Raw genomic sequence first — 28,000 nt, 5'->3', positions numbered from 1 at the left:
GAGAAAGATAAGTAAAAACATTTTTAAATGAGCTTTATCGTGTTTGATACATTCATGTTTACACAGGTTTGCACTTGCGGTGTTTTCAGTACATTAGATAAATCAACAATAAAAACGTAAAACAGCTTTCTGTCTCTATTGACTGACATAGGCCAACCTTACTACTACATTCACTTCTGGCATATGACGCAGATTATCTGTTGGAAGATGGAAAAGATCAAACATGAACTTATCTGCAAAATCGACTCAACCTCCTAATAACAACGAAACTTGACATCGATGTTAATACAATGCAATTCCAGGGGGTATTGTGTATTGGATCAGCGACATCGAAACGTATTAGATTATGCTTCTTCAAGTTCCATCAGATAAACTGCATCTTATGTAGGCATACTTTAATTAATGCACATTAATCTGTGCTGTGGTAGAGGACACCAGCATCCCTTCAGTGGAAACAATACCCGCCGCGCTCGAGGCTCAATTACGATAGGCAGCGATCAAGGGTGAGCTTCACCTCGGAGACAAGCGGGAGTATTAAATAAAAAGGTACGATTAAATTTGTCTATAAATTGGATATGGTTCCGGACAGGGAACATCTGATTTCTAGATCTTACAGTAATCTTCATCATACAGCCCACATGCAACGGGGAAATTGAATATTGAAATTTAACAGATGCCGTACTTTAAAAAAAATAGCAATAGTTTTAGTTACTATAATAAAAGCAAAGTGAAGAGGTTAATACCAAAGTAATGAATACTTCAAAAAATATAAAAATTATTCCAATGAAGGATGCTATTGTTCTCATTCGTGATTGCACATTTTATCTGCGCATTAACTAAACCCTGCCACAAATTTGCGCCCTGAACTTAACAGATAAATAATATTTCCAAACATTCGGCAAGAAATATTCAGGGTTCTTTCAAAAAAAAAAAAAAAAATTTAAAAATGAATAAAAATGTATAATGAATTAAATTGGTTTTAAAAGTGTTGTTAATTGGCCCCCATAAAGCGCAAAGACGACTATGGAAATTGAGTCCAAAACGAGACACACCAGGGGGCGCTCTCGATCGCTCTGGCCCCGGAGTGTCCATCTTTTGACATGAGGAGGTGGGGATGATGACGCAAGCAGCATCGCAGAGCGTTTGAGCGCCCCAGTCCACGACGTCCTGCTGCTCGGGGCCCCAGTCTATTGCAGTTGATATCTCAAACCAGATTGCACTTAATCAGTCTCTATTCCCTCTCGCACACACAAACACAAGCACAAATACAGACACAACACCCCACACACACACAAACCACACATACATACATAAATATGCACACACACGTGCACATGCATGCTCATACACACATGCACGCACACATACATACATACATACATAAAACACACATGGGCACAAACGCGTGCTCATGCACACACACAAACACACACACACGCAAACTAAGAGGCATGCATGCTGCTACTCACAACAGGAATGCAGACTGGACAACACACACACAGGCACAAACTAACTCAACAGAGAGCACCATATCAGAGACAGACAGCCAAACACAGCTAAAACTGTACAGTCAGATCCCACAAAAGTGTGGACGTCAAAACCAGCATTACACCGGTCACCCATAAACACACACCAGTCACCCATAAACACAGACCGGTCACCCATAAACACACACCAATCACCCATAAACCCACACAGAAAAACATGAACTAAGAGCGGCTAAAAGTGAGCAGCCGGTGGAGAAAACCTCGCAGACAGCCTCCCCTCGCAGACACCACCCGCCCCTTATCACAGTCGGCAGCGTGCGGTTCGAGTCACACAGGCCAGAGCTGACTTTCACACCCGTGTCTGAGCCCAGAGAGACGGCTGGCTCCAAACCTCAGGGCCCGGATCATTCCATTCTCCGCCTCAGCCACCCCCCCCCCCCCACCCCAAAACATCCCACAGCGACTACAAGGTCACGCTAGTGCAGTGCTCCTTCCAAATGCATTCTGGGATACGTAATGTCATTACAGTCATTACAGGTAATGTTAACACAGTGGCAGAGGTTCCACAGATATCCCGAGATCCGGCTTAAATCTACCCCAGCCAAAGGACTGGGTGAACAGGGGCGATGGAGACCTCAGCGTCAGTAGAGGCGACCCCACGCACGCTCGGCGTCACGCTACTACTACGCGGGAGAACTAACGAGGCTCTGTGTTAACGAGGGGACAGTGCAGGGCGGCGCGGCGCAGTTACGTGGCACAGCAAAGGCGCAGCGCAGGCGCGAGCGCAGGAATCGGAGCTGGAGCTCAGCGCTGTGCTCGGGGAGAACGGGCCGTTCTGTGGCGAAGGCCGCTCGCCGCTCGGGGAACTGGCCCGAAATAATCTCCGGATGAGCTCTGGGAGCCGGAGAGGCCCGCGGAAGTGGGTCGGCATGGAGACGCCCGCGGGACCCGAGATACGCTCTGATTGGACGCCTCTGTGGGGAGAGGGAGGCTGAACGCGACGTTGGGCTGAGGTCGGGGGGGATCAAAGCTGGCAGGAAAGTAATGATGTTACCCGCACAAACCTCACCTGCTCTCGCAGGGGTCAAACGTGTCAGAAAGGGGACGGTTTTTGTTCTTGCTGATCTACTGACTTGAAGTATTTCGAAACTACTCCATTCTCTATTTGTGTATTTTTTTTTCCTTTTGCGGTAACTACCAGCCGCTTTGCTTTGTCCTAAAAAACGGAAGCACCGCTGCTCTTTGTGAAGAGATTAGCACAGCACAAGCTGATTTCGCTCAGTGAATGAGCACGACAGTGGCTGACTTGCAAAGCAAACGTGCAACTGCTGCATCCTGTTGGTCATAACGACCAACAGCAATGCAATAATTACATTGCTTCGCAGTATGAGCCCCCAGGCTGAGCTCGGCAGTGCGCTGTGTCTAGCAGGCACAACTCGGACTACCAAAACCACGCATTAAACCAACACGGCAACCAAGATGAGTGGCTGCCTCAAATAAAATTAGGACAAATCGCACACGTCAACAGCAAAACAACACTACTTATGCCGGAGGTGACCCAAGACCCAACTATTCCTCCCACCCGTTTCACCATTTCCCTCATCTAAAAGCATTAAAGAAAACAAAAAGCACTACTAGTGTAGTATCAGTTCATAGGGCCACAGCCAAAGGCCAGCAATAAGGAGAGTTACTGTATTTGATCTTTCCACGCAATTCAACTGCATCTCTGCAGTTTATGCTTAATTCTTTTCTTTACTGAGCTTTAGAAATCTTCAAAGCCACAATCTGTAGATATATGTACAGTAAATACAGTACCAAATGTAAATGGACTCAGTGGTTATAAAAAGCCCCTAAACCTCTAAAATTGAAACTTATTGAATTCATGTTAATAAGGCAGCACATTAGAGAAGAGTACAACTTGTTACAGTAGCTCCATACAAAAATAAAACATACACATATGCATGTACATATGTATATGTACACATATGTATATGTAAGTGCATATATATATATATATATATATTATATACATATGCTCAAAATGGTTATCTACTTTAGACATCACAGTTGTACGATTGACAACTCTGAATGCAGTTCCAGTTTTTTTTTGACTCACATTTGCAATCTTGCTTCAAGCCAAAGGCAATGTCTGTGCGTATGAGAATGTGTGCGCGCGTGCGTGCGCGCATGTGTGTGTGTTCTCTGCTCTCCACGGAGAGTTCCGTGCGTGCTTTAGCTAACGATTGCGAACGCGCAGCACACAGCCTCCTGTAGAAGGTGTGTGTGTGTGTTCGTGTTTAAGGTTCACAATGGACCCGGCGGTCTCTATATAGTGCAAGAGCAAGCAGCAGCAGCAGCAGCAGCAGAGAAGTCCACACAGCCGCTGGTGCTGAATGGCGTACAGAGGCCCCCCCTGGTGAGACTGGCTCCCTCCTCAGGCTCAGCGCAGTCCCACTGTTAAGCACCACTTCATTGTTCTTTTACTCCTGTTCTTTAAACCTTAGTATTTGTTCATTTTGCCTCCATCCTCTCACGCCTTCTTTTCTCTCCGTTTTCATCCCCCTCTTCCACTCTGCCCGCTAAGCTCCTATCTCTCTGCTGTCGGAACCACTCTGTGCAGCTCCCTCAGGTGACTCCTCCCCTTCCATACTATTAACCCCGCCCCCTGGTGGCGACCGATCCTCCTCCCGCACGGACCCTCCCGGGGGTCTGGCGATGCGGAAGCTTTGGCCGGTCCTCTCCAGCTTGCGGTGCTTGCGTGTGGCCGGAGGCGGGGCCTGCTGGGTGAAGACCGCCCTGATTCGCTCCACGCAGACGCCGGCAGCCTCCCGGGTCTCCCGGGAGAGCTGCGATAGGCTGAGGAAGCCGTGGGGGAGGTCCTCCACCACGCACAGCGTCACCGGTTGGTCAACGTTCCTCAGTCTCTTGGCAAACATCACAGAATCATCCAGCATGGGGTCCAGTGCACAGGCCTGAGAGGGGGGGGGGGAGGAGAGTGGGAGAGAGGAGGGGGGAGAGTGGAGGAAGGGAAAACAAAGAAATGAATAGAAAGAGGTGGAAACGGTGAATAAAAAAAGCAAAGCCTCCCTCCATTCCTCTTTATCCTCTGACTGCCCCCCCCCCCCTCCCCGTCCTCACCACTATGTGGATGGGGGGCAGGCCCCTCAGCATGCTGTCGGGGGCCAGCAGGGGGGACATGTACGGGTTCCGGACGATGGGCGAGCTCTGCAGCCTCATTTCGGCCAGGTGCTCCGAGCGCACGGGTTCGAAGCCCTCGGGGAACTCGCGGACGTACGCCTCCGGGTCCTCGTCTGCCGAGGCGCCGACGGAGGGCTCGTCGTCCGCGGCGACGAAGAAGCTGACGTCCTCAGCCTGGGGGTGGGGGGGGGGGGGGATGGGAGTCACGGCGAGGCATTAAAAGCACTGCTAAACCCAGGAACAGAGAAGCATCCCACATCACACAGTGTTCTCCACTCAGATCATCACATAAGGACAAAGAACTATAAACACCGAACTACGAACGCACTTTCAAGTGTATAACATTGCCAAACGGCTGACCTTGAGATCTGAACTTTTATTTTGAGCCTGAACCAAGAGGGTTTCACGCAACAACAAAGTGAAAAACACTGGAATGAAGTCATGGAGTAAAATCCATACGCAACTGGCTAAGCTCTTGCCAGTGCCCTTTGACCTTACGACCCGTACATCGGCGAAGTTCTGGGGCCAAGAGTGAGATGTATCCCTGGCTGACCGAAATAAACATTCATTTCCTGAGTTATACATCGAATTCAGATGTAACTGGTGTCAGGCCGCCACGCTCCGTAACAGGAATAATAAGAGGGCTTCCCCTCCTTTTAATTAGTGCTTCGTCCTTCATAAAACTCTGGCAGGCTAACAGAGATGTCATTTCAGGGAGCGGAGGCAGTGAAGGGGAAGGTCAAATCTAATTATGTTACTGGGTCAGAAGCCCGCCGCCATTCCGGCTCTAATTAGAAGGGCACACACGCGCGCGGGCGGCGAGAGCCGGCTCAGCGGAAACACGGCGGGTAATTTAGCCAACGAGAGCGCCCGGGTATTCTCCTGGGCCAACGTAGGTGAAAGAGCAGGGGGGGGGGGGGGGGGTATTTCACGAAGCAGGATTACCGAATTCGCTGCTGGGTGACTACGCTGAAATAAAGCCCAGAACAGCTCTTTTTACAACAGTTCATTTTCCAGATTCGGGAGGGTTCTGGGTTTTTTACTCCGCGCAGTTATCCAGCTAAACCTCACCCATATTGAACCCTACCATCAGAGCGAAGAAGTCACCAGTTTCTACAAGTACACTATTCCACGATCCATGAAAATTTAGGAAGAGGACCTCAAAAAAGCAGTTCATACTTCAGAACCTACCAATCTGTCTGAATTAAACCAGTTCTGCAAAGAAGAGTGGGCTAAAATTCCTCCACAGCGATGTGAAAGACTGATATCAAATTATCGGAAGTGTTTGGTTGCAGTGATTTCTGCTGGTGCAACCAGTTTTAAGTTTAATTACTTTTTCACGTGGCTGATATGGGTGCTTGATCCCTTTTTTCATGAAATAAATGAAATAATAATTTTAATGTGTTATGTGTTTACTCAGAAACCATTCTGTGAGACAAATATGCAATAATACAGGAGATCAGGAAGGGGCAAACACTTTTTCACAGAGCTGCAGCTCTAGCTCCAGTGGTGGATTTAGCCATGTTAAACGTACCATCTGTAAAGATGGCTAAGAGTGTCAGCTTTAATGCGTGAAATGTAAACTGTAAAGGCCTCCAAGCTTCAGCTGTCTGTACTTAGCCTCTGCAGGTCATGAGACTGTCTTGTGACCGGCGTATCTGCATGGGGGGGGGGGGGGGGGGGGTTGGATGTGAAGGGGCCGTGGTGAAATGGCCAGATGTAGACCCGGGGCTCGGGGGAGGGGCGGGGCCAGTACCGTGTCCTCCAGGAGCGGCGGGAGGCTGGTGTGGGCGGGGGCGGGGCCGAGGTGGGCCCCCAGGTCCTGGCAGGTCGCGCTCTTCAGGGTGTCCTTGCGCAGGGAGAACTGGGAGAACTGGGGGTTCTCCAGCGGCACGGGGGGGTCGGAGTGCAGCGAGGTGAGGGTGGCCTCGGAAACGCTCTTCCTCACCGTGTCTGTGGGGCAGGGAGCGGGAGACGGGCGGGTTACACGCCTGCGCTTGCCAAACTCGCACGGAGAGACAGGAGGAAAAGGCTGGGGGACGATTGCACCACACAAAGGCAGATCTGGCAGCACAGCATGGGTCCGATGAACGGAGAACAACATTTGGAAGAGAGGGGGAGGCTGGGATTGGCGCATTCACAGGCAGAGATATATCAGGCACTGAGGCAGACAGACAGACAAACAGACACTTCCATCATCCACAGTTACAAACAAAACACCCAAAGCATGTTACTTTGTACTGATGTACAAAGACACACACACACAACCCGAGAGAAACATGCAGACAGCCTGAAGGACACGGAACATTCCGGGACGTGGGAGGGCAAGGAGATGAAGGAGACGAGGGAAAGCAGACAGGCCGTATTTGGCTTTCAGCCATTGCCCGAATGGAGACATCAAGAGCAAGGGAGGCAGGTGATTGGATGATAGAGATGGGTCAAGCCAGCATGCTGTTGAGGTGTCACAGGATTCTGGGAATTGTAGTGTCGTGGCAATGTAATGCCAGTGCACTGCATGCCCATAGTGAAACGTATGGTCTCTTCAACACTGCTTCTATCGCACTGCATTTCGGCAGCTGAAACCAGCGCGGCAGCCTCTATGCTGGAGTGCTGCCGTTTTTTTTACTGTGAGGGGCTGCTTCTTTTCCGAAATGCTTATTCAGTGCATTTACAGTCAGAACAACTTGCTCCGACAAGCCTTAAGGGAAAGTCCTCTGAAGACTCATTTTAAACACTAAAGCTCACCTACCACCAGCAGTGATTAAGCGTAATTAAAGGCAGCTCTGATACTGAAGCACACGGGCCGCCCTCACAATCCGGCCCCTTTCGGCTCGAAATAAAAGCGGCCTGCCACTCGCTCTCACGGGGTAAACAGGCGCGGCAGCGTGCCGCAGGAGGCGGGACCGGCCCCAATTCGCCGCGCCCGTCCGTATCCGGCGCACCAGACGCGGCGGGCGCCCCGCGCGCATCGGCGGACGGGGCCATCCGGCCGAACGGCAGCTCCTTAAAGCCGCGCGGACGAGATCGGAGCGGGCTTCGTCGCGACGGGGGGGGCGGGGGGAGGGAGAGCGAGAATCGAGTCGAGCGCGTCTCGATCGGCAGATGCGCGGGTACCCGGCGGTGGAAGTTTCCGGAACGTTTTCTGTAGCGTGGGTCGCGCAGAATAAAGCCGGTGGATTATTACGGCGCACTGCAGGTTTAGACGCGTACAGGGACTGCGCTCGGAAAATACAACCAATCATACAGCGGTTTCACAACGCTACGACTGACGTCATTTTCTCCCTAATGCGCTTTTCCGTTTTTCCATTGGCCGCTGCTGCTGTTTACTGTTCTGCGTGACGTTCTGACAGACAGCCTGATACCAAAGTATGAAGAAGCGGGGTGGGGGGGGGGGGGGGGGGAGGGGGGGGGCAGGACGGTGAGGAGGAGGGAGGTTGGGGGAAGGCTTCATGGCAGTTGCTCGGCAACATTACAGAGACCCTCCTACCAGAGGAAGAGACAGGGCTGGGGAGGTGGAGCAAAGTCATCATAAAGGTCAAAGGGTGCCTGAGAAAAGCCCACAGGCGCCAACAAACTGTAGGAACAAGAGAGTCTGAGAGAGGAGCAGAGGAAGATGGGATAGTGGAGGACACACAGTGTATTAATACCCAACCACGCACATTAGTTCATGCTCAGAGCATCATCAACTTGCAGGCACACAGATGAGCGCAGGTAGTGGACTCAGGGTCCCAGCTGCGCTGACTCCAGCGCGATATTCAATATGTGCAGCTCGTGAGATACAGCCAGAGGTGCTGTTTCTGCAGTCAGAACCCCCCCCAGCAGCATAACAGCTCAGCTCACAGGCGCATGTGAAGCAGGCTGCTCTCCGGTAGCACCTGGCTCATCTCTCCTTCCTCATTTACAGTCAAACGAGCGAGGCGGCACAGCACTCTAAAGCCCAATGCAAACACTGCACTCCAGAAAGAACAGTTACCAGCTGGCACCTACATCCTCACACACGCACTCACTCACTCACACTCTCTCTCTCTCTCACACACACACACTCACATGCACACTCACTCACGCACACACACTCACTCATACACATACACACACTCTCTCTCACACTCACGCACTCACATGCTCACATGCACACACTCACACCTACACACTCAAACACACACACACACACACTCTCTCTCTCACACTCACACACTCACACACACACACACTCTCTCTCTCACACTCACACACATACACACACACACACACACACTCTCTCTCTCTCTCACACTCACACACATACACACACACACACACACACACACTCTCTCTCACACTCACACACATACACACACACACTCTCTCTCTCTCTCACACTCACACACATACACATACACACACACACACACACACACACTCTCTCTCTCTCACACTAACACACATACACACACACACACTCTCTCTCTCTCTCTCTCTCTCTCACACACACACACACTCACACACACACTCTCTCTCACACACACACACACTCTCTCTCTCACACACACACACACACACACACGCAGGCAGTACCAGCGGTGGCTCGGTTGGGGTCCAGCAGGGAGTTTATCCAGTTGGCGGCCCCCTGTCTGAAGTCCCGGAGCAGCAGGGCGGTGTCCCTCCTCACCATGCTCAGCGTGCTCACCTTCTCCACCTGCTTCTCCACCAGGGGCTCCGTACCTGAGGAGCAAACACCCCAAAAATACTGCACCACCATACCTCCCGAACATGACCTCTTCAACGGCAATGCATGAATAACATTCACATCAGTGTGATGAACTTAAATGCCTTTTTTATAAAATATATAGTTATTAGCTATTACTCGGTCACCAGAGAGGAAAAAGCTGACACTCGGCAGGTAGGGATGTGGACGTACCGATGCACATGAGCCACAATTTCTCTGCCAACTCAATAATTAATTTCTTGAAACATCTGTTCCAAATGTAGCAATAAATTGTTCAATTTATCCGCCTTTGCAATAAAAAAGACACTCTTTAATGTCCTCATTTACTCCTTGTTTCAAAGAAAGGACTGGTTCGGGCATTGCTTAGGCACCGCTACCATTTTAAAAGTAGCGTTTTTTAAGTATCGGTATCCGCGAAATCCAAACGACGCTCGTCCCAACTTGAGAGGGGGGGAGCACATAAATCCCAACTCATGCTACGCCACAGAGCCGAGCGAGCCGGCCTCCTCCCCCGACACAGCGTCCCTCACCGGCGTAGGCGCTGAGGCAGCGGGAGAGCACGCTGAGGGGCAGCAGCGGGTCCATGAGCGTGAGCAGGCGCGACGGCGAGGCGTAGGCCGTCAGCAGGGTGGCGGGGTAGGCCGCCATGATGCCGTCGGGCATGCGCACCCCCTGGGAGGCCGCCCGCATGGACACCGTCAGGCACAGGTTCCCCCCGGCGCTGTCTCCGCCCAGACACACCCGCTCGCCCGTCCAGCCTGGGGGGGGAGGGGGAGAGAGAGAGACAGGGAGAGAGAGAGAGGGGCAGGGAGAGAGAGACAGAGAGAGGGGCAGGGAGAGGAGGAGAGAGAGAGGAGCAGGGAGAGAGAGACACAGAGAGAGAGGGGCAGGGAGAGAGAGAGACACAGAGAGAGAGAGAGGGGCAGGGGGAGAGAGAGACAGAGAGAGAGAGGGGCAGGGAGAGAGGGGCAGGGAGAGAGAGACAGAGAGAGAGAGGGGGAAGGGAGGGAGAGGGGGAGAGAGAGAGGAGCAGGGAGAGAGAGAGGGGGAAGGGAGGGAGAGGAGAGAGAGAGAGAGGGAAGGGAGGGAGAGGAGGGGAGAGAGAGGAGCAGGGAGAGAGAGACAGAGAGAGAGAGGAGCAGGGAGAGAGAGAGACAGAGAGAGAGAGGGGCAGGGAGAGAGAGAGAGGAGCAGGGAGAGAGGAAGAGAGGGAGAGAGGGGGGACAAAGAGAGGGAGAGAGGAGCAGGGACAGAGGGAAAGAGAGAGAAGCAGGAATAGAAAGAGAGAATGACAAACAGACACACGCAGAGAGAGATAAGGAGGGAAAGAAAGAGAAAGAAACAAGTGAGTTATTTCTAAGCACTGAAAAAACAGCACAGGTAGTGCACAGCAGCTTGAGCCACTGGCCTTAGCAGACGCAGGTTAAAGCTGTGAGTCAAACTCGCCAGCAGGCGGCTTCCAGCATGGCTGCCCGCCAGGCCGGCATCCGGTAAAACCCGGACCGGCTCAGACTGCTGTGAACAGGAAGCGGCCTTTCTGAGCCCGCTGAGGTGGGAGGGGGCCCCGGGGGGGGGGGGGGGGGGGGGGGGGGGGGGGGGGGCGGGCACACTCACCCAGCAGGTGGCAGTTCTTCAGGGCCCAGCAGTAGGCGTAGAAGCACTCCTCCAGGGCCCGCGGGAACGGGGCCTCCGGGGCCAGCGAGTAGTCCACCGACAGGATGGGCACGCCCAGGTCCTGGGACCAGCTCTTCAGGTAGGGCTGAGAACAGAGCGGGAGGGACAGGGAAAACGGGTTCACACCAACAGCCTCACACTCCGAAAACGCGCTCTTCCTGTAGGCTGAAAGGCAGCCCTGAATGGGCTACATGCTCTCTTCCTGTAGGCTGAAAGGCAGCCCTGAATGAGCTACATGCTCTCTTCCTGTAGGCTGAAAGGCAGCCCTGAATGGGCTACATGCTCTCTTCCTGTAGGCTAAAAGGCAGCCCTGAATGGGCTACATGCTCTCTTCCTGTAGGCTGAAAGGCAGCCCTGAATGGGCTACATGCTCTCTTCCTGTAGGCTGAAAGGCAGCCCTGAATGAGCTACATGCTCTCTTCCTGTAGGCTAAAAGGCAGCCCTGAATGGGCTACATGCTCTCTTCCTGTAGGCTAAAAGGCAGCCCTGAATGAGCTACATGCTCTCTTCCTGTAGGCTAAAAGGCAGCCCTGAATGGGCTACATGCTCTCTTCCTGTAGGCTAAAAGGCAGCCCTGAATGGGCTACATGCTCTCTTCCTGTAGGCTAAAAGGCAGCCCTGAATGGGCTACATGCTCTCTTCCTGTAGGCTAAAAGGCAGCCCTGAATGGGCTACATGCTCTCTTCCTGTAGGCTAAAAGGCAGCCCTGAATGGGCTACATGCTCTCTTCCTGTAGGCTAAAAGGCAGCCCTGAATGGGCTACATGCTCTCTTCCTGTAGGCTAAAAGGCAGCCCTGAATGGGCTACATGCTCTCTTCCTGTAGGCTAAAAGGCAGCCCTGAATGGGCTACATGCTCTCTTCCTGCAGGCTAAAAGGCAGCCCTGAATGGGCTACATGCTCTCTTCCTGTAGGCTAAAAGGCAGCCCTGAATGGGCTACATGCTCTCTTCCTGTAGGCTGAAAGGCAGCCCTGAATGAGCTACATGCTCTCTTCCTGTAGGCTGAAAGGCAGCCCTCTACATGCTCTCTTCCTGTAGGCTGAAAGGCAGCCCTGAATGGGCTACATGCTCTCTTCCTGTAGGCTGAAAGGCAGTCCTCTACATGCTCTCTTCCTGTAGGCTGAAAGGCAGCCCTCTACATGCTCTCTTCCTGTAGGTTGAAAGGCAGCCCTCTACATGCTCTCTTCCTGTAGGCTGAAAGGCAGCCCTCTACATGCTCTCTTCCTGTAGGCTGAAAGGCAGCCCTCTACATGCTCTCTTCCTGCAGGCTGAAAGGCAGCCCTCTACATGCTCTCTTCCTGACATCAGACATTTTACTGCAGCAGGCCAGCCAGCAGTAATGCCCCTCCCCCCCCCCTCTGTTGTCAGGTTTCTCTTGAGGCTTCTTTTCATTGGGGAGTTTTTTTCCTCGCCACCGTTTTTTTGGGGGGTTATTTTTTTTTAAAGCTCATTTGCTTGCTTTTTTCGGTTTCAGGTCTGGTTTCCCGCCCACTTTTCTTTTGTACTTCCACTGTTAAGTGCCTTTGTGAAATTGCCTCTGTAAAAACTGCTCTTCACAATTTGAAATTTAATAGCACCGTACTGAATTACGTTCTCATACGGTCCCCTGTTTATTTGTCTTCCGTTGGATTCCATTCACACACCCTTTAGTGGATGCTGCTTTTTAAACAATGTGCATGGGGAATCTTTCACGAATTGATTTGGTGTTGCTTATGGATTCAATGTGCTGTGGCTCAAGGATTCAATGAAGTGTCACTCAGGGATTTGATACAGTGCCACTCTTGGATCTGATGCAGTGTCATGTAAGGACTCGATGGGATGTTGCTCTAGGATTTGATACAGTGCCACTCAAGGATTTGAGGCAATGTCGCTTAAGTGTTGCCTAGGGAATGGATGCACTCATCGTCGGATAATTGGATTGACAGTTGCTTGGGGACTGGATTCAGAGTTGCTAGAGGACTGGATTCAGAGTTGCTTGGGCACTGGATTCAGAGTTGCTTGGGCACTGGATTCAGAGTTGCTTGGGCACTGGATTCAGAGTCGCTTGGGGACTGGATTCAGAGTTGCTTGGGGACTGGATTCAGAGTCGCTTGGGGACTGGATTCAGAGTCGCTTGGGGACTGGATTCAGAGTCGCTTGGGGACTGGATTCAGAGTTGCTTGGGCACTGGATTCAGAGTCGCTTGGGGACTGGATTCAGAGTTGCTTGGGGACTGGATTCAGAGTCGCTTGGGGACTGGATTCAGAGTCGCTTGGGGACTGGATTCAGAGTCGCTTGGGGACTGGATTCAGAGTTGCTTGGGGACTGGATTCAGAGTTGCGGGCTGAATGCGCTGACGCTCGGGCCCTGTGGGGGTCTCACAGACGCTGAATCGGAGCGTCACCCCGAGTCCCTCCCCAGCTGTGGCGCGGCACGCTCGGTCGAGGCTCGATGCTCGCCGACGCGCGTCGCCGGCGGTTACGGGGGCTGTCGATCGGCGCGCTTGTGTTTGGCGGCGCACGCGCGGAAGCCTCCGGAGTAGCACACGGAGCCGAGCGAAAGGGAAGCCCGAGCGCTGAGTAACCCGGCTGCGGCGGGTGAATGTCTCACCGCGCCGACGGGCGACCGATCCGGGGACGGATCCGCTCCGCGCTCGACACCCGCGATGACGCGGCGCGCAGCCGGGCTCCTCCGCAGAGCCCATTTCTCACTGCCGCACACGGCGCCGCGGCGACAGGGCCATCATGAAAGCATCACTGCAGGGCTGCCTGTGCTGAGTCAGGCAGGACCGCGTCTGAGTCCCCCCCGGCCTACCCAACAGCAGCCCTCCCCCCCGGCCCTCCTACCCAACAGCAGCCCCCCCCCCCGCCCCCCGGGCCTCCTACCCAACAGCAGCCCCCCCCCGTCCCGTCCCGTCCCGTCCCGTCCCCCACCCCTGAGTGGTGCGGTTTCCGGGCCCCGGTACCTCGTGCGATTTGGACGTCTGTGCCACGAATCCGCCCCCGTGGAAGTGCACCAGGAGCCAGGGGGAGCGGGGGCCGCGCCTGCTCTTCAGCCCCAGGGACAGGGACAGGGGGGCCCCCTCCGCCCGGGCCATGGCCAGCAGCTCCTCGCTGTCCTGGAGAGAGCAGGGAGAGAAGGGTTAGCGCTGCAGCTCAGCTCAGCGTGATATTTAAAGTGCGCTTCTCACTGAAACGATGACCAAGGCGAATCTCAGCCCTGTCGCTGAATTCACACAGGAGCGGGAACAGCGAAGGCCAAACCTTTTTATCAGCACACTGACAGAGGATAAACACACCTGGGCTAGCTGTATGGCATCATTACGGCTGACCCACTCTGTGTGTGTGTGTGTGTGTGTGTGTGAGTGTCAGTGTGTGTGAGTGTATGTGTGTGTGTGTGTGTGTGTGTGTGCGAGTGTGTGTGTGTGTGTGTGCGAGTGTATGTGTGTGCTTGTGCGTGTGTGCGCACGTGTGTGTGTGTGTGTGTGAGTGTATGTGTGTGCTTGTGCGTGTGTGCGCACGTGTGTGTGTGTGTGTGTGTGTGTGTGTGGCATTACAGCCACAGAGACCTGCAGAGAGGGAGAGAGACAGAGGGGGGTGAGAGGTATAGAGAGGGACGGAGGGAGGGAGAGAGAGGGAAAGAGAAAAAATGGGAGAGAGAAAGAGAGTGGGAGAGAGATAGACAAAAGGAGGGGGAGAGAAAGAGAGAGGTACCTGTCCTTCACGCAGCTCATGGGAGATCAGACGCATCTGGATGGGGGCGGGGCCATAGTGGGCGGTGGGCGGAGCCACAGTCACAGTCAGCTGGGGGTCTGAGGCCAGCGGGAGGTCAAAGGGCACGGGGGGCACGGACAGGGCGCGGTTTACCTTCACCTGGGTAGACGTCATGCTGGCCAGGCTCTGGGGGGGGGGGGGGAGGATGGAGAGTGAGACTCAGGAGGAGAGAAGCAGTAACATGCATCCCATTATAAAGCCATGAGATAATACTCTCCCCAAAATACATCTCCTATCCTGATACGGGGTTCTCTGTATGATAATCACACACTGATACGTTAACAAAACATGCATATGTTGCATCGCTATAAAATGTTTTCCTCTTCACTCAAAATTAGAAATACAATTCAAATGACATTAAAATAACTGCCATATACCAAATATGTTTTTTAAACAAAAATAAGATATAAAGTTAATTTTACAGTCATGATGCAATGATTTTGGTCGTTACACATAAATTATACTCCATTATGTCAGCAACTTTTAACGCCTTGGTTTAACTACCATCAGGGTTTAACATGCGTGGCCTAGTAAAATAAGCCACAAAATCAAATCAACAGCTTTTACGAGACAATTGTAATCTCAGCTACGAGGTTCGGCAAATTCTCACAAACCCGAACAGTGCCCTTCAGAGGGAAGCAGACACGTGAAAGGTCGAATAAACCCATAAAGACTCAAATACCCATGGCAGGAAACACAATTTAAGAATGTTAATATGCAAAACTGAATTCATTCAACTGTTTTGTTCCTGTTTTTTTTTCTTATTTTCATAGCATGGTGAACAAAGGCAATCATGTACGGAGTGGGGACGGAGGGACGGAGTGTAGCACAGTGGGTAAGGAACTGGGCTTGTAACCGAAAGGTCGCAGGTTCGATTCCCGGGTAAGGACACGTTGTACCCTTGAGCAAGGTACTTAACCGTAATTGCGTCAGTATATATCCAGCATTGGATACAATGTAAAATGCTATGTAAAAGTTGTGTAAGTCGCTCTGGATAAGAGCGTCTGCTAAATGCCTGTAATGTAATGTAGGGAGGCGGAGGTGGTCCAGTAGCACCAAAAGCACCAGTATGGACGTACCGTCAGTGTACTGCACGCGCATAAAGGCTGTCACTTCACCAGGCTGCCGATCTCACTGAGTAATCGCCATTTAAACGAGGCATAATCTGGTAGTTAATTTACGTGGGAGGCGGTTATGTCAGAGTCTACTGTAATTTCATTTCACGATACACAACACAGGGACATGTTTCAAAGCACCACTGTTTCGAGTGAAATTTAATACAATGATATTTTGCCTGATGCCTATAATAAATTATTTTTACATGATCAGCCTTTCATGGCTTCCCTGTTTAAATAAAGGCATCACCCATCCACCCGTGATTCTGTGGTATGTCCTGTCAGTTGTTATGCCAGTTTGCTTGATTAGATCTGATGTGATTTGATTTGATTAAAGAGAAAAGAAAGCGAGTGTATTGTCCAATTTAAAGCTTCAGGCAGCGTTGTTTAATGAACACTGACACTGCAGATGGCAGGCGGGGAGTGTAAACACACCCATGCACACACAGCTCCCCCCCCCCCCCCCCCCCCGTCCCGCCCCGTCCCGCCCCGTCCCGTCCCGTCCCGTCTTACCGACAACACCTCCGTTTCCGTGATGTTCCAGAAGGTCTTCCAGAAGTGCACGTCCAGGTTCTGAGTGATGCGTTCAAACTCCGCCCCCCGCAGCTCGGGGTCGATGGCGTACTTGCCAGACGTGAAGAAGGAGCTGGCGGCCATTCCTGTCGGGAAAGAGGCGGAGTCGGGAAGGGGGGGGGGGGGGAAGAAAGAAAGAGTGCGGAAGAAAGAGAAAACGGAGTGGGGGAGGGGGGGACAGGGAGTGAGAGACTGGACACTAGCACGTCACCACAGCGGTACGACACCCCACTGAGACAGCCACACAGGGGAGGGAGAGAAGAGGAGGTGGGGAGTCAGAGGGGACGACACGCAGTCAGGCATTCAGCAGGCAGCTGCGTCTCCTGCGGTGGGCGGGGACAGCTGGGAGCGGGTTCATAGCTACTACAGGCTATCGGGTCCCTACGCCACGGAGGAGACACAAACAGAACGTTCTGCGGTGACGACGCTTCTCTGACACTGCTCTTCAGGGGCTGAAGGGAAGCATCAGAGAAGGTGTGCAAGTGCAGACTCACCGTACTGCGCAATACCTTCTGCCTCCACTGGGGTGCAGCATGGAGCACAAGACACAGGGTTAGACTGCCCATAGGTGTGCAAAATCTGTGCCTACAGCCAGTACCGACGTGTCTCCACTGGTTGCGAATGAGTGGCTGTAAATCTCAGTGCGTCAGTGGCTGACAGACAGACCTGACGGACCGGTCTGTACGGTCTGAGGCGCAGGTCAGTGTGGCAGGTGTGGCAGGTGTGACGGGGGCAGGCTGACCTATTCCAGACTGGTGCCTCCTGTAGTTCTCCCCGAACGAGACCAGGCCGATGGCAATGGTCTGCAGGAACGGACGGATAGCTGGAGTAAACTGGGGGAGGGGGAGAGAGAGAGAGAGACAAGTGAGGAATTCAGATCCAACAGCCCTACACTGAATAAAGCCCAGGTTATAACAAACACGATAAACACGCACTGTGTACACTTATAAAGGTGGATGCCACCGGGTGGCCCACTTGGCAAAGATGCCCATAGCCAATAATAGAGAGCCCTGAACAAAACCGACCCTCAAATGGGGCATCTCATTTCATTCTGTTTCAGGGAATCCTGACTGAGTGGTTGTGTAGTCCAGACCTTGGCATTATGAAGTGTGTCTGACAAGTTCTGGACCTCAACTCCCATCAGCCTCATTGTTAATTGGTTTCACCAATCCAATGCACCCAAGGTCTTGGTCATAGCACGGCCACTTCAATTTGTTCTATGGTGTTTTTTGTGGGGTTGTGCGTCCTGGATGTTAGTGACCATCTAGCCACACTTGCAATAAGGTACCACAAGCCTGACCAGGCTGATGAGACCTCCGAACTCCCAGGGATCTGCTTTGCTAACAAACCAATGGTCAGGCGCTTCTTTGGACGAATCACGCAATTGGCTCCAATTGGACGCTGTGATTCAAGCCATATCGAACAATACCGGAACCAACAAAGGATATGATTTTCAGAAAGTCAATCTGAAAAACATCCCTTCCCAGAGTGTTTCAAAACAGGGAGTAACTGGCTAATGAGTCACTCGGGGTTTGGCGAGGGTGTAGCAACTTGAACCCAAGTTCTCTTGCTCTTGGTTTGGGGGGGGGGGGGGGGGTTGCATAGTTGTCAGGATCCATGTTCAGGATCATATGGTACTACCCCAGCTAACAGAACACATTCTCACAATGTTGTTGTGCCAAGTAGTGCCAATGGCATATAACATTGAAAAAACATTCCATTAACACTGTGGGAACATTCTGCGTTAGCTGGAATGAGCCTGAGCAGGCAGGGTTTAGGGTTTGGGGGGGTGGGGGGGGGGGGGGGGCAAGGCCTGGGGGGGCAAGGCTCAGGCATAAGGCCCTGGGGGCGGGGGCGGGGGCAGGGCCAGGGGGCAGGGCCCTGGGGGGGAAGGGCCGGGGGGGCGGGGCCTAGGCGTGGGGGCGGAGCCGGGGCTCACCTGGAAGCCCAGGCAGCGGCCGTAGAAGCAGCCCTTGTGCATGGAGGCGTACTCGCGCACGAAGCTCCGGCTCAGCCCGCTCTCCTCCTGGAAGAACAGGTTGCCGTGGCTGTTGTCGTGCAGCAGCCGCTGCGCCAGGTAGAGCAGGGCGCGCAGCTGGCACAGGGCGCTGCAGTACGCCTCCATCTCGCCCGCGTTGTGCGCCGCCCGGAAGAAGATGCTGCGCCGGCTGGAGGCGATGTAGCGCCCCTTGTGGATGATGTGGAGAAGGCAGCAGCGCACCACCTGGGGAGGGGAGGAGCGGAACGGGAGATCAGACGAGCAGGGGGGGTGGGGTTTTAGGGGGGGCCGCTCTGTAAAAGAGCAGCGTTTCTCAGCCCATTACTCATAGGAGGAAGACAGCACGCGACACAAAGGCCGAGCAGGAAAGGGGGGAGGGGGGGTGAGGGGGGGGACAGGAGGAAAAGAGCCAGACTGGGGGAGGATTTATGGACAGAGTTTATTGAACAGCACACACAGACGCGCTAACACACTCTCGCAGGGACGGGCCCCGAGGGACAGGCTGATTAATCGCACACAGACACAGCGTTGCTCTAAAGGACTGGCGTCCTCTTTAAGTGGGACAAATGGCAGCGGTGTGGGGGTCACAGCACACGGGGGGGCAAGGCAAATACACACAGGGTGGGGCAAATACACACAGAGGCAGGGCAAATACACACAGGGGTGAGGCAAATACACACAGGGGGTGGGGCAAATACACACAGGGGAGGGGCAAATACACACAGGGGGTGGGGCAAATACACACAGGGGGTGGGGCAAATACACACAGGGGAGGGGCAAATACACACAGGGGGTGGGGCAAATACACACAGGGGTGGAGCAAATACACACAGGGGTGGAGCAAATACACCCAGGGGTGAGGCAAATACACACAGGGGTGAGGCAAATACGCACAGGGTGGGGCAAATACACACAGGGTGGGGCAAATACATACAGAGGCAGGGCAAATACACACAGGGGCGGGGCAAATACACACAGGGGCGGAGCGTACCTTGACGAGGGAGCGGTAGCCGTTGGCGGGGATCTGCGGGTCGAAGTCGAAGTGGTGGTAGATGGCGGCCAAGCCGGAGATGACGGGCTCCAGGCTGCGGGCGTGGTCCTGGATGAGCGTCATGGCCTCCACCAGGCGGCGGGCGGCGTCGCCCTGCGGGCCCTTGCGGCCCCCGGAGAAGAAGGCGGCGTTCTCCTCGCAGACGTCGTACAGGGCCGTGAACACCGCCTTGTTGTCCATCACTGACGGACAGGGGAGAGGGCGGGGATCAGCGCACTCCACCCTCCGGATGCAAGCACACTGAGCCACTGCAGGGCTCACACAAACAGGAAGCCTCACACACGCAGCCTGTGAACTTTGAACCTGTGAGCCTGAGAATGAGGGAGCCAGCTAAGGAAGTGCACAAGGGGACCAGTTAAGGGACTGAGTGAAGAGCAGGGCCTGTTCTGGAGCACCTCAGAGCACCACGTCTGAGCAGTCGCCCCCCACGGCTACACAGTTTCCCGCCACGGCTACACAGTTTCCCCCCACGGCTACACAGTTTCCCACCCACGTCTGCGCAGTTCCTATGGACACACATTTCCATAGCGATCCACTCCCGCCCAGTGGAAACCTCAGGGAAGTCACACAGCGAACAGCAGCAATGTATGTACGGTAAACTGCAGTTCAGCCTCAGAGGCTAGCGCTAGCCAGACTCCGAATCCTGGTATTCAGGCTACATCAAGCTGATAAACCACTTAGAGGCAAAAAATCAGATTACCGTCAGGGAAACAATACCGGGTCTCTTGTGAGCGCACACACAAGGCAGAACGCTCTGGAGTGCCGTTGTTTTTGGGGGGAAACGCAAACCTACCGGCTGTGTTTTTTTTTTTTTTTTTTGAGAGCAGCACAGAAACGCATTGTACGTCAAAGCCCTCGGGAACAACGAACAGTGGAGGCGAACAGAGAGGCGAATCGAGCCGCTGTGCCCCGAGCAGGCTGTGCAGAGAGCCGTGACGGAGCGGAGCTCGCCGCTCGGCGCAGAGCGGGCGTTTCGGGGGGCCCTCGGGGTCCCAGAGGGGCGAGGCCCGGGAGAGTCGGGGGCGCGAGCGGAGCGGAGCCGCGGGGGGAGCTAACGGCAACGCCGCGCAGTCCCAGGAGAGGCACGGTGCCATCGGCGGCAGCACGAGACCCAGGTTTCCAAAAACCTGAGCGTGACTGAGCTGCGGTTTAGCGGGGGGGGGGGTAGTATTACGGCGAGGGGTGGGGGCGGTGGGGGGGGGGGTGCATTGACTACTCTCTGCCGTGTAACGCGACACCAGAAAGCGGTGTTGGGTTTCCCAGGAACGCACACCGGACCGGACGAGAGGCAGTAGCCGGGCCTTCCCAGCTCCAGTTCCCGGCAGCTGCCTGCGCTGCGAGGGCGACGCTCGCGGATCCTCGCGGTACAGCGCCTTCACCGTTTTCACCCTGAGCCTGAGCGGGGGGTGGCAGCCCAATCCCGGGACGGGTCGCCCGAGGAGTCCGGAAAACGGAGGCGGGCCGAGCTCGTCCCGGTGCGGCACTACCAGCTGAACGAGCCCGTTGAAAAACCCAGACCCCGCCGACGGAAGTCAGGCTCGTTACAGGAGCGAAGCGCGCGGGGGCAGACCCGCGGAGCGAAACCGCCACGGCGTCCCAGCATCCTCAGAGAGACTCCTAAACATTTCACATCGCTCATGTCAGAGCCGGTTCTAGAGCGCCACCATCTGGACTCACAGAGCCTGCACAGCCCCACAGTTTTACCTCAGGCCTCCAATAGTGAAGAGCCAGTCCTGTGGTACACGCAGTACTTCAGACACAAAGCAGACAAATAATCAAGAAGTTGAGTTAAAAACGACACCGGGCTAAAGTCTTTACATTTTAAATGTTAAAATATTAATAAAGCAATTGTTGTAACATGGTAAGCTTTGCTGATCTTGTTTTGTAATCACTACTGATTTGTTGCCCCTCCTCTACCCAACTCTCCCCCCCCGCTGCCTGTCCCCTTTCCTCTATATTCCCACCTCTTTCCCCAGAGTCTCATCTCCATTCTTTCCCTCCCTCTTTTTCCCTTTCCTCATCTTCTTTTACACTTTTTATTTTTACTCCGACCCTTTCTCTCCTCCCTACTATTCTAGACTTGTCCTTCTTCTGCACCCCACACGCCTTGTCCCTCGTCCCTCCTCCCCCCCGCCCCCCCACACCCCCCAGTCACGGGTCCAGTGTCTATAGTTAGCGGGAGACAGGGGGGTGAGGCGGTGCCAGTGTCCGTTTGTCTTTGTGTCTGTCCGTCACAGTAACAGCCCATCTGTCAGTGTCTGTTCTGCAGTTTAAGAGCCTGCGAGCTGTCAGTGTAGACAGGGAACAGACACTTTCACATGGATAATTCTCTCCCATCAACGTTCTGAGTGAAGCGATTAGACTGGTTTAGACTGGTTCAGGCTCTCTAGTGTGCCGTCTCATTTCAGTGGCTCTAAATCGTAACTAGAATTCATTGGTGGTCCAATTGAGAATGAAAGTAAAAAATTAAGTGTGTGTGTGTGTGTGTGTGAGTGAGCGAGAGAGAGAGTGTGTGTGCGCGCGCATGTCTCTACCATGACGCTGCAGAATACTGCCTGTGACTGTGCACAGGAATAAGGTCAAATGTTGCAGGCTTTACATTTCACACTTTAATCCTGACTGAGGGGGAGAGAGAGAGAGAGAGCGGAGGGTGGAGAGAGAATGGGGGGGTTGAGAGGGGACAGAGAGGAGGGCGAAGAGGGGACAGAGAGGAGGGTGGGGAGGGGGGGGGAGCACACACAGCACTGAGAGAAGACAGTATGACACAGCAGCAGAGCAGGGGACTGATCGCCTCATTTAACCTTGCACTGAGACATACACTCAGACACACACTGAGACACTGACCCACACTGACAGACTCGGTCCTGCCAAACACAGATCCCAGGCTCACACAGCACACACACGGGGCGACACACCTTCACGCCCTGCTCTGCAGGCAACACGTGTGTGTGTGTGTGTGTGTGTGAGAACGAGTGAGCGAGTGAGCGAGAGAGAGAGAGAGAGAGAGAGAGAGAGAGAGGGAGGGAAAGAGAGAGACACACTGTGGGACCTCAGTGTCGCCCACCCAGCTAAGCCCGATTAGGATACCGGTCCGTAACAGAGCGCTCATTGCGTAACCGCAGTAACGGTTGCAGCTGTGCGCCAGTGATGGATGAGAGGATGTTGCAAAGAGATTATTTTGCAAGAATTAAGCTCTGGGCAGCCTGTGGGAAATGGGCCCATTGCTGCAATACTGAGCCTCAAGAACAGCGCAAGCACACGAGAACCTGTCACCTACAGCGCACGGCGTAATGCACTTACTGGCCAGATCAACATGATGCAAGCACTTTCACAGAAGTACACCGCAGCGGCACTTTCACTCGCCACTCCCCCGCACATCTGTCCGTCACACCGTCTCTACGGCGACGCGTGACCGCGGGGCGTTCCGCACAACTTCAGCGCCCGCTGCCTTCGAGGACTAGCGACAGGAAATCGCCCACGCCAACACGCGGCCGTCAAGGTTAGGAGCGGCGAATCGTGGAGCGTGAGGGCAGGAGAGGAACCGCCCTCCTGTCAATCACTCACCTGGCCTGACGGCGGTGCCATCCCACCCCACCCCACCCGAGAGGCATTCCAACACCCCGCTACGCTTGTACGACACACACCCTGAGCTAACGTTGAACTACCGTTGTCAAAATGCCAAAAGCCAAACCGTATAAATTATAAGCATAGAGTATAATTTACCCAATTACATATAACAATTAAATTCTTTAATTTCTTTGCCTTGGAATAAAAAAAAAAAGACGTATTCTAATGTTGTCGTTTGCATCGGTTCAGCCACCGTTTGGCGACGGTACCATTTTAAAAGTATCGTTTTATCGTTGGTACCAGCAAACGACGCCCACCGCTCAAAGAGGCCACTAAAAAGCCCCCCCAACCCCGTGTCGGTAAGGCTGCTGCTCGCCGTAGGCTGGGGTGGGGGGAGCAGCGGGACCCGCGCCACCCCTCCGAGAACACCCCAAAAAAATACAGCGCCTCCGTGCCTGTCCTGCTCCGAGCTCCACTGCCACATCCCCTGCTTGAAACAGGCAAGGGCGCCGGGCAAATCCAAGAGCCCCCCACTCACTGCAGTACCGCCAACACAGAAGAGCCTGTTACTGACAGTGCCTCCCACACTGCCAACTACAAACAGAGGCTTAAGAGCACTCTCGCACCCATGAGTCACACACAAACACAGCCATAAGGTGCATTTCACAGCTAACACAACACTCCTCTATTTACAGCTGAGCGGAGGTCGTAATGAGGAAGCAGCACAATATTAGTACTTTATCTAATATGACAATTAAAGCTGTAAAAAAGGGTTTTTTTACCGGCATCTGAAATCATGGCTGGGTCCTCTTCTCTGTTCTTGTCCTCAACAGCTATGGTCACCAAATGACAGTGAGGGAGGAGAGAAAGAAAGAGAGCAAGACAGAGAGACTGAATTTTGTGACTGGACACACGCGCTCTTCCTCCAAGATACTTTCCAACTCTTAGCCAAAACAAACGCTCGCTCTCTCACCCCCCGCTGTCCCCCTCTCCCTCTCTCCTCCCACCCCTCCGCCCGCTGTCTTTTCATGGCAGAATCGAGCACTGAGCATCTCCTTTGGCCTGCTTGTGTCTGCTGCTCACCCCCTTCTCTTCCGATGCCATTTTCACCCACATACCAGCAACTCCCTCAGGTCCAGCAAGCAGCGCAAACAAGCACACGCGCGCGCACACACATACACACACACACGCACACACACACACACACACACACACACACACACACACAGGCACACCCACAGAGACACACACATATAAACACGCTCACTCTCGCACTTACTCACATACATGTAAACACGCAAACACATGTACACATGCACATATACATGTACACTCGCTCTCACACACAGCGGTGGTAAGGCGCTGACAGACCCCCCCCCCTCAGCCCAGTGCCCCCGCTCCTGTCAGCACTGTGGCCCGTGTCAGATCGACCCGCTGCATCGACCTTCACCCCAATTGGCTGTTCCCGTCCCGCAGACAAAGAGGCATAAGCACAGCCCCAAACATGGAAAGCCATGCTCCCTCACCTGCCAACAGACCGCAGAGAGAACAAGTGCGCACGTGTGTGTGTGTGTGGGTGTGAGAATAGGAGCGTGAGCGTGTGTGTGGGTGTGAGAATAGGAGCGTGAGCGTGTGTGTGGGTCCATGTGAGTACAGTATGTGCATGCGCGTGTGTGTGCATGTGTGTGTATGAGTGCGCATGTATGCGCACGCGTGCGCGTGTGTGAGAGAGAGTCAGCATGCACACGTGCCCAGGGATCAGCTCCATCAGAGCTACATTAACAAGAGAATTTCCACACCGGAGACAGCTTCTTAAAATACATTACACCGGGGATAAGAGAGATCACAGATAGCAGAGCCACTGAAAACCAACCAATCCATTAGCATCATCACAACACATAAACCAAGAGTGAATAGCAATACGGTCTGACACCCAAAGGGAGGTAGGCAGGCAGGCCGGCTGGCAGGCAGACAGGCAGGCAGGCAGGCAGGCCGGCTGGCAGGCAGACAGGCAGGCAGGCAGGCAGGCAGGCAGGCAGGTAGCGGTATTGGGGGATGGGGGGGTCTATACCCTGCACAGCAGAGCAGCTCTTTCCCATCCGCAATAACAATATCATTTCATCCGAACCAAGGCTTAGCCTAGCGCTTTCAGCATTCAAGTCAAGCACAGCAGGGCTGCCCAACCCTGCTCCTGGAGGTCTACCGTCCGGTAGGTTCACTTCAGCCCTAACAAAGCACAGCTCATACAACAGCTGGAGATCTCAATGAGCTGCTAATTAGGAGAATCAGGAGTGCAAAATTAGCATTGAAATGAAAACCTACACGACAGTAGAACTCCAGGAACAAGGCTGAGCAGCCGTGATCTATGGCATGTAACCTCTGAATCTCATTCCAGTTGTCCACATCACCACCAACAGCTGCAGTGAGTTTCCATATACTGCCGGAAACATTGTCAAGCAACATGGAGACAAATTCAGGCATAAAAATACATCCCTGAAAATATTGGAACTCAGAAATGTGAAGAATGGGAACAATTGCAATTAGGCTGTAACAAATGAATTTGATCACAAAGGCACCATCAAGGGAGAGAGAGACGAAGAATAAATAAAGTGCATACTTTGCTTAAACCGTTACCCTTGTAACCAGATTTACAAGCACTTCATGTGAGTGAGAGTATAACCTTTGACACAAAAAAATAAATGACTTCAAAAGATGCAGGCTAACTCAGCCAAATACAGATTTGCTAAAGATACAAGAATGCTACAAACCATAAATAAAACTTGCTACTTTAGAAACAGGCCTTTGTTGCATATGACAGTGCTGTCAAGTTCTGATTGAAATTTCTTCTTATGTAAGTTTATCTGGCGTCCGCTTGCTCTTATACTTCCTCCAATACTGAACCGAACAAACAGGACATAGATTAACTTGACTTTCCAAAGCTGTGCCATCTTTTGCACATTGAAAAACATGGTCAACATGAAGAATATGACTTGAAAAGTATGGATTGCATTTAAAAATGTCTACCAAAATGTAAAGAATAAGACGCTGAAAATACGGAGTACCAAAGCTGGACTTACAGAACCGGATATCTAACAAAATATTTCAGGAAATGAGGTAGATCAGTAGCTACTTATTAATGTTGAATTAGTGATCAGCACACGTTCACATCACAGTCTATCTTGTCCCTGACAACACTATCCTAAAAGGACGTTTGTAACTGAAGTCTCACAATTGACGGGAACTTATCGCAGGAAAAATTAGCAACAATAATAGTAGCCTATATCGTACTGGACATTATCGAAATGAAATTAAAGGAAACGTATTGATAAACTGGCACACAACAATCTTGGTATATATTTAATATGGTCCATTATAAGAACATGGAAATCAAATTTTAATGTCATTCCATAATTCGTGCCAAAACTGATCACTTTAGCAAGGATTCCAAAGCAACGCCCTTATATTCAAGGCGGGCATCCGGTGTTCCAGCAGCAAGATGTCGAAAACACGTACACGCCAAGTGTGACAGCCAACTTGCGTTCAACAGACTGTACTTCCATTCAAAACTTTCAGACAATCGTTTTTAAATACAGCGTTTTTCTGTACAAAACGTGAATAGCAACATAGACGGGTGTTTAGGAAACCAGTAGAACTTAACTGTCCGGATCCTGAGAATCGGATTTTAATGTCTTTCACGGTCTGCCTCGGCATGTATATAATTTAGGCAATGTCCCATGAAGTTTGCGGCCCAAAGCTTCGAAGACATTCCATCTGAAGTGCGGTTCATTTGCGTGTTACAGGCAGAGGTTACAGGTCAAATCAACAGTAAAGTAATTTACCACCACTTGTTCATTGCCATAATCTTAGTTTAGCATCTTCTCTCAGTTTAGCTGTCGTATAGGACAGTTTGCCAGTCGGCCCATAAAATGATGTTATAGCTGGCTAATACAGCTAATGGCTTAGCACTAGAATTTTAGTCTTTTCTCCGAAAAAGCCTAGAGTTGCAGATTCGTCTAGTGGAATTAGCTAGCTTGGTAAGTAATGAACGCTAGCCAGGTAACGGTCCGTCTTTCGGAGATAAACAACTCCTTCGACTAATTGGCTAAGCAAGTTAGCCAGGTAGCTAACTAACTAAATATATAGTTAAAACGATGCTGTCATTTATCGTTAGATGCTTCAGTAGCAAATGTGGCTTCCGTAGTAGTTGGTAATAACATGGCAATGAATCTGGATAAGAAAAAATTCGTTTAAATACTTTGACTAATTTACTGTTAACGTTCGCCGACGTGCCAACCAAGTGCCAAGCAAAAATTGAACGAAACGTCGCATGCTTACGAAACTGGTCTAGGGGCTAACTTGTTCGCCAACTTGACCTACAAAACTTCACTAAATTAAACAGCTAACGGACATCCCAAAATAAGAAACGCGGTGTGACATAGTGGCAGTGAGGAGAGCTGTCAGGTTAGCTAACGTTATGTGACAACTGTGGCCACAACGCGCAAGCGACATCGCTCAGCCTCAGGTAGCGATGATACTAGGACAGCTAAGCTTGTTCCCATTCTCACAGTGCGCCCATTCTACGATCAGATGCTTGCGGCTCGACTACTCCGCAGCGTTATCTAAGTATTTAGCTGCATCGATAGATAACGAGCCATGTGGATAGTGAGAGTGTACCTGCAGAGCCGCTGTCTTTGTGTTTTGTTGACCATCTCCCATTCACAGCAGTTTCACCACTCTCACTCCCCGCTTTCTTCCCTGACGCCATCTTTACCCGGTGTGATTTCCTCCGCCCTCCGCTGCCACACCTACATTGGCAACTCCATCCCTAACCTCAACATGTAGCCAATCAACGCTCGCTAAGTATAATGTAAACCTATCAG

The 28,000-nt window shown here is 52.5% G+C and overlaps 1 protein-coding gene across 7 annotated transcripts; it reads right to left on the bottom strand.

The window, feature by feature from the left end:
• Positions 1 to 16: 16 nt before the first annotated feature.
• Positions 17 to 27,930, bottom strand: lipeb (lipase, hormone-sensitive b). 7 transcript variants are annotated; one of them, XM_035422275.1, is made up of 16 exons: positions 27,795 to 27,930; positions 23,903 to 23,953; positions 19,494 to 19,735; positions 18,443 to 18,727; positions 17,246 to 17,336; positions 16,998 to 17,024; positions 16,444 to 16,589; positions 14,756 to 14,941; positions 14,008 to 14,160; positions 11,005 to 11,149; positions 9,921 to 10,148; positions 9,240 to 9,386; positions 8,173 to 8,277; positions 6,442 to 6,638; positions 4,626 to 4,859; positions 17 to 4,459 (listed from the first exon to the last, which is right to left on the bottom strand). In XM_035422275.1, exons 1-16 carry the CDS (start codon positions 27,883 to 27,885, stop codon positions 4,067 to 4,069), a joined length of 2,721 nt encoding a protein of 906 aa, XP_035278166.1. In that variant the 5' UTR covers positions 27,886 to 27,930; the 3' UTR covers positions 17 to 4,066. The 7 variants fall into 7 exon arrangements, with proteins under 7 accessions (XP_035278166.1, XP_035278173.1, XP_035278206.1 ...); XM_035422282.1 differs by having other exon boundaries at positions 8,173 to 8,259; XM_035422315.1 differs by lacking the exon at positions 8,173 to 8,277.
• Between the last annotated feature and the right edge of the window lie 70 nt (positions 27,931 to 28,000).

Source organism: Anguilla anguilla, chromosome 1, assembly GCF_013347855.1.
Source record: "Anguilla anguilla isolate fAngAng1 chromosome 1, fAngAng1.pri, whole genome shotgun sequence".
Lineage (NCBI taxonomy): Eukaryota > Metazoa > Chordata > Actinopteri > Anguilliformes > Anguillidae > Anguilla > Anguilla anguilla.
This window is presented reverse-complemented; position numbering and strand designations above follow the sequence as displayed.